This window comes from Melospiza georgiana, chromosome 5 (assembly GCF_028018845.1).
Source record: "Melospiza georgiana isolate bMelGeo1 chromosome 5, bMelGeo1.pri, whole genome shotgun sequence".
NCBI lineage: Eukaryota > Metazoa > Chordata > Aves > Passeriformes > Passerellidae > Melospiza > Melospiza georgiana.
Window position 1 is genome coordinate 21,279,446 of NC_080434.1, and position 6,268 is coordinate 21,285,713.

Below are 6,268 nucleotides of genomic sequence, written 5' to 3' on the forward strand. Positions count from 1 at the left end.
GGAGGAATGAAGTGTATTCTGACTGAGAAACAACAAAAAGTTCATGCTTTCCTAGAGTATTTTGCCCTGCAGACCCTCATCAACACTCAGCTGAAGATGAATTTGTTTTGTGATTGTATAGCTTGGACAGAAGGTTTCTGCCAGCCCTTCCTGATGACTCTCTGGCTCTGAGGTACTCCTGGGGGGGTCCAGGACAGTTCTGGACAGCTCTTGCACAGCCCTGTGTAAGCCTCCCTTTAGGAGCTTTCCTGGCAATGAGTAGAGATCGCATGCCCCATCAAAGCACCAACTGTCCACTAGCACATGATACCAGGAAAAATACACCAAATAAATGAAAAATCCAGTAATTTCCCAAGAAGCAATCTAACTACCAGACAAAGCACAAAGGGTGTTTCCTCAGACCTTGAACTACAGAAGAGTTTAACTGAACATCACTTGGCTTTGCTTACAGCTGAGCACTCCCATATTTCTGCTCTCCCACCACACTCCATCCACCCAGACACTGCCCCAGGAAATGGCACATGCTCCAGTGTGCAGCTCTATTTTCACATGCTTTTAAGATCACTCTCCCTGACAGTGTATCAAAGCCAAATGATCATTCCCACAACAAAATTCCCTCCAATGCTTCCAGGTTATCAGATGGAGACCACAGATCCCAGTAATAAGAACACCTGTGCTACACATATACCTGGGAGACAAGAAGCCCATGTTTTGTTCAGGTGTTATCAAATGTTTGGACAAGTGAAAAAAATTTCTCTGGACAAGAATTTTTTTTTTCTCTAACAAGATACACAAAGCATACTAGAAGTCACGATATATTTATTTATTTTTAAATGCAACAGGTGGACCGGGCTGAATACTGAAAATCTTTAAAACTTCATTCTAAAACTCCTTATTCCTGGGAAATTATACATCATCATGGTTCATACTCTGATTGAGGCTACCAGAGGTGTGCAAACAAATGTATGAAAAGTAGACAATTCTTGGGAAAAACTGTTAAACATCCCTGTTTACCTAAAATACAGATAAAAGTGATTCACAAGTGCATGTCTGTGCTAGAGCCAGCTGCTCACCTCCAAGACAGCAGCATGCCTTCGCCTAGAGGTCAAGTTGACCAGCAGGGCTGGAGAACTGAATGGCAAGCAGCACATCCATGTGGTTGGGACCACTGTCCCACCACAGGGCTGCCATGCTCGGTGCAAGAGCTCAGACAGCTGTTGGGGCAGGATAGAGCAGCTGGGTGGCATCCCTGGAGCTGGAGATATGTTCAGGGTACTTGAGAGCTGGGGGCTTGGCCAGCCAACTCTGAGTGTTGCAGCTGCTATGAACCTCCCCCTCAGCCCATGAGAAAGGGCTGGGACATTCAATAGCAAGCACCAACACAAGTGTCTGCCTCTGCAGACACTCCACTGAACACGTAAACGTGGGGCCTCTTCCAAAACACAGAAACAGTTCCCAAACACACACAGTGCTCATCTTACCCGGTCCTCCAACAAGCTCTTGCTCATCCTGTCTCTCCTACACATCACCTTTTCAAATGCCTCAGCAGAAAACAGCTCTGGAAGAACCTGAAAAGCCTGGGTGGAGTGAACCCACCTACAAACCTGGCTACACTGCAGTCAAGCAAATGGGTCCTTGGGGAAAAAATTCCTTTCTTGACAGACGTTTCTCTTACTGCTCTGGTGAAAATAGCTCTGAAAATAACTCCAATATCACAGACAGTAAAGCTTCAACCCAGAGGGACATGTGTCTTTATCCACCACATTTTCACTGGCTTTGGATTTGTTTTATTTTAGTTTTTAAAAATTTTTAATCCTTTCGCAAATCTTGTGGTGTGAATGGACACCAGGTCAAATGCTCCAAACTGGCAAAAAGGAGACTCCGAGGAAGCCCCAGCAGAGATGCAGATCTCCTCCCTCCACACCTGCCAGAAGCAACTGGAAGAAATAAACCAACCTTTCTGAGCTCTCTGAGCCTTTCAGGCAGGGAGGGCAGGCAATGACCCAAGGGCAGAGTCACTGATACAACTCAAGTCCCTGGAGGACTTCTGCCCCCATCCGTCTCCCTGCCGCTGTCCAGCTCCTCCCCTCAGCACTCCCTGCGCCGCCCAGCATCCAGCCCCCGACACACATTAACCAGCGCTCTCCAGAGACGGTGCCGCGCCGGGACTGCTCCCGCTCCACGCCTGGCGGATCCTGCAGCACGCCCGGGCAGCAGCTTCCCTCCAGCCCGCCACAGCGACAGACACGGCTCCGCTAAGACCACATGGCCACTGCGGGAAAAGTAAGGACAAGGCATTTCCCACCCTCCTTTCCAGGTGCCCTGCTCTTGGCCAAATCCGCTGCAGAAGGCTCACCCTGCACAGCACTCCGCGGGCCCTCTTTCCTCCGATCTTACTCCCCCTCCTTTTCCAAACCCCTGAGAATGTCACCAGACTCTGCATTCGGTAGCGCATTCCCACTCTGTCCTGCTCGGCTGCTCAGGAGACAAAATTTGCAATTGTGCTGCCCTGAAAAACACCTTCCTGCTCAATCCCACCCTGTGCTCCTGCTCTGGCAGCAAAGGCAGCTCTCCAGTGGTGCCCTCTTCAGCCGCTCACCTCCTGCACTCAGCCTTGTCCATGGCAATATCCTTTTCAGGCTGCAAGCCCCATCTTGCTGATGCCAAACTGCTTTGAGTTGATTGGGGAAGGGTTTGTGCCATGTCACACATAAATCATCCTTTTGGCAAGGAGAGAAATTATGCAGTTGCCAGTCGTGCTGGGACTGTTTTGTAACCTCTTTTTAGATACCTTTAGCTCACTGAAAGGAAAAGCTCTGTCTTGCTTGCCTTAACCTGCAGAAGCACTCATGTTGCTGTCATATCTGCCCGTACACCAGATGAACCAGTCACTTCATTTTGATTTCACACTTCACACAATGCCAGTGTTTACTGAACATTGTTTGGCTTTGCATACAGCTGAGCACTCCAATGTTTCTGCTCTCCCACCAAATCCCACCCAACCAGCAACCCTCAGAAAACAGCACAGGACAGTTGTGTAGCTCTAGAAGTGTGTGCTGCAGTGTGCACAGACACGTGTTGTGCAGCCTTGGCTTTGGTGATTGTAGGACAACTGTCCTGGGCTCTTGTCAAAGGTGAACCTTTCCCAGCAATGTATTCCTCTCGCTTGTTTCCAGGTTATCAGGTGCAGGGCTGCTGTTGCCTGGGCCCCGGGCAAACTCTCTGTTGAGGAGGTGGAAGTTGCACCCCCAAAGACAGGGGAAGTCCGGATCAAGGTAAAAATACATCTCAATAATTTTTTCTCCCTTGAGGGAGCTGCTCTTCTTGTGGCTGTAGCTTGGATATAATCCAGTGATCAGTGTCCACCCATCACCTTAACTGCCCAGAGAAGTTCTGTGGAACATCCTTCCATAAACTCAAATAAATAGTGGCTGGACTATTTCTAGAAATCACCATTTACTCTTTCCTCTCTGAACAGATGGTGGCCACAGGCATCTGTCACTCAGATGATCACGTTTTGAAAGGTTCCTTGCCTAATGTGGAATTCCCAGTTATTCCTGGCCATGAAGGAGCTGGGATTGTGGAAAGCATTGGAGAAGAAGTGACCTCTGTGAAACCAGGTAACCAACACACTCTCAAATGCATGCCCAGGATTCAGGCCTCAAAGCTCTGCCAAGAGCTCAGAAACTACTCCCTTCTCCTGAGACACTGGTTAAAAAACTAAGTGCAGAAGCAATGCACTGAACTCTCATGCCCAGTTTTCCAATCTGTTCCCCATGTAGACAAATGAGGTCTGAAGCATTCTCATCCTGACAGGGAAAGCAGAGAGTTCACTGTAGGTTACTGCCATCATAAAGTTCAGGAGAGGTGATTCAACAGGCAATGCCCTCAGGGACTGTGGAGCTAAAGGCACCTAACAGAGATCCACTTTGTTCCAGGAGACAAAGTGATTCCCCTTTGCCTCCCTCAGTGTGGGGAATGCAGCTTCTGCCGGAATCCTGAATCCAACTTCTGCCAGAAGTCTCAGTAAGTTTACTTTGCCTTCCCCTACACCTACAGGGAATTGACTTTATGACAAATCTGACACCTCCATCAGCACTTCACTCAAGCAAATACAAATACTTGCATCTCCTCCACAGTTTTTCTGAACCACAAAACCTGCTGCCGGACAAGACCAGCCGCTTCTCTTGCAAAGGGAAGCAGGTCCATCATTTTGTGTGGGTCAGCACCTTTGCAGAATTCACTGTGGTGCCAGAGTACGCCGTTGCCAAGATAGATGCTGCAGCACCTCTGGACAAAGTCTGCTTGTTTGGCTGTGGGTTTTCCACGGGCTATGGGGCTGCCATCAACACAGCTAAGGTTGGAATGTTAAGAACACAAGGGCTGCCCTCACAACCTCATCAATCCTGTACAAAAGAAACCTTCTTCTCCTCCTCCTCCCCCTCCCCCTGTTCCTCCTCCTCTTCCCGCTGGAGACTCATAGGCTCCCACCTGTGCAGGTAAAACCAGGCTCCACCTGTGCTGTTTTTGGCCTTGGAGGAGTTGGCCTCTCTGTTGTCATGGGCTGCAAGGCAGCTGGAGCTTCCCGCATCATTGCCGTGGACATCAACAAGGACAAGTTTGCCAAGGCCAAGGAGCTGGGAGCCACTGACTGCATCAACCCTCGAGACTTCCAGAAGCCCATCCAGGAGGTGCTCACTGAGATGACCGGGCAGGGCGTGGACTACTCCTTTGAGGCCATTGGGCACAAGGACACCATGGTAGGTGGCACTTCAGCACCTGTCCTCCCACCCAGATCATCACAGGCTCCTCTCAGGGCAGAAATCACCCCCATGGGAAGATCCTCACAGGCTGCCTGCACTGCTGGGCATATCTTTCTGAGAGGAAATCTTAAAAGAGCCCACAAGCTCCCCAGGTCTGCTCCACGAGGGGGGATATGTGTTTTCAGATTACCAGGGAGGAGCAAGAGATTGCACAAAAAGAGGACTCTCATGACCAACTCATCATGGCTTTCTCTCATTCTCCTGCCTATCCCATCAGATTGCTGCCTTGGCTTCCTGCAATATGAGCACTGGTGTCTGTGTGATGGTTGGGGTACTGGATTCAGAGATTTCCATCGATCCCACACTTCTGCTAACTGGGCGTACATGGAAGGGGACGATGTTTGGAGGTAGTGAACTTAAGAATACACTCTAAATATTTCAGCTTTTCCTCTCTTGGCAGTTGACAAATCATAGTAAAAGAGGGTTTTCAAGGAAAAGACAATAAAGAGGAGCACTGCATTGCCTGTATTGAACATTAGCATTAGAGGTGCAAATAATCCTCCACCTGTGTCTCACAGTAACCCACTCATCCCAAAGAGCAGAAAACATCTCACAAGGGTGTGCCACCAGCACTGGTCACTCAGTCCTGACCCTCACAGTAACACTACCGTACCAAAACAGCCTTTCTCCCATTGTTCAGGCAGCTGCTCTCTCCTGTTTCTAGGCTGGAAGACAAGAGAATGTATCCACAAATTAGTTTCCAGCTATTTGGAGAAGAAATTCAATTCAGACTTGCTGATCACGCACACGCTGCCATTTGCTAAAGTGAACGAGGGATTTGAGTTGCTACGTGCAGGAAAAAGGTGAGACCCTGACCAGCAGGAGGTTCAGCAAACCTCAGCACCCCCCCTAAAATTCCAACAGGCAGAACATGCAACACTGGCTTCCCAAAGAGCACCTGAGCCTTTTGAGGAAGCAGTGCCTTCCAGCTGAGTGCTGGCAAGTTGTGCCATAGCCAGAGGGAAGAGCCCATGTTCAGCACAGGGAACCCTCCTGCTCATGGTTCAGCTCAGCACAGATCCTGTGGCCTTATCCCGTGAGGGGCTCCCCTCAGCAGGGATTTGAAGGCTGCCCCACTGCTGCACGCCTCATGCAGCTCAGTCAGGAAGAGGCTGGATGACAGAGAAGGTGGCTGGTCCCCAGCACACCTGCCTGCCCCACTGCCTGCTCCTGAGCTGCAGCCAAGCCCCCCTTCCCTTCCACGTTTCAGTATCCGCACTGTCCTGCTCTTCTGAGGGACGCGGCCTAGGAAGCCGAGCGGAGGGACCAGCGCAGCAGGTGCTCTCCTGGCCCGGGCCCTTCTCACCCAGCACCTCCCCCTGTGGGGCACCAGGAGAAGAGAATGAGGAACTCACCTGTGCTGCTGTCACTGCTGGTCCTGCTGTGCCCAGACAGGACAGAAAAGGATGTCTCTCCCAGGAAAATTATTTTACTAATAAAGGTTT

General features: G+C 50.0%; 1 protein-coding gene across 1 annotated transcript; it reads left to right on the plus strand.

Moving 5' to 3' along the window:
- Positions 1 to 2,261: 2,261 nt before the first annotated feature.
- Positions 2,262 to 6,268, plus strand: LOC131083639 (alcohol dehydrogenase 1-like). The gene is made up of 9 exons (XM_058024498.1): positions 2,262 to 2,283; positions 3,177 to 3,275; positions 3,479 to 3,620; positions 3,939 to 4,026; positions 4,140 to 4,359; positions 4,500 to 4,760; positions 5,041 to 5,170; positions 5,488 to 5,626; positions 6,034 to 6,268. Exons 1-9 carry the CDS (start codon positions 2,266 to 2,268, stop codon positions 6,056 to 6,058), a joined length of 1,122 nt encoding a protein of 373 aa, XP_057880481.1. The 5' UTR covers positions 2,262 to 2,265; the 3' UTR covers positions 6,059 to 6,268.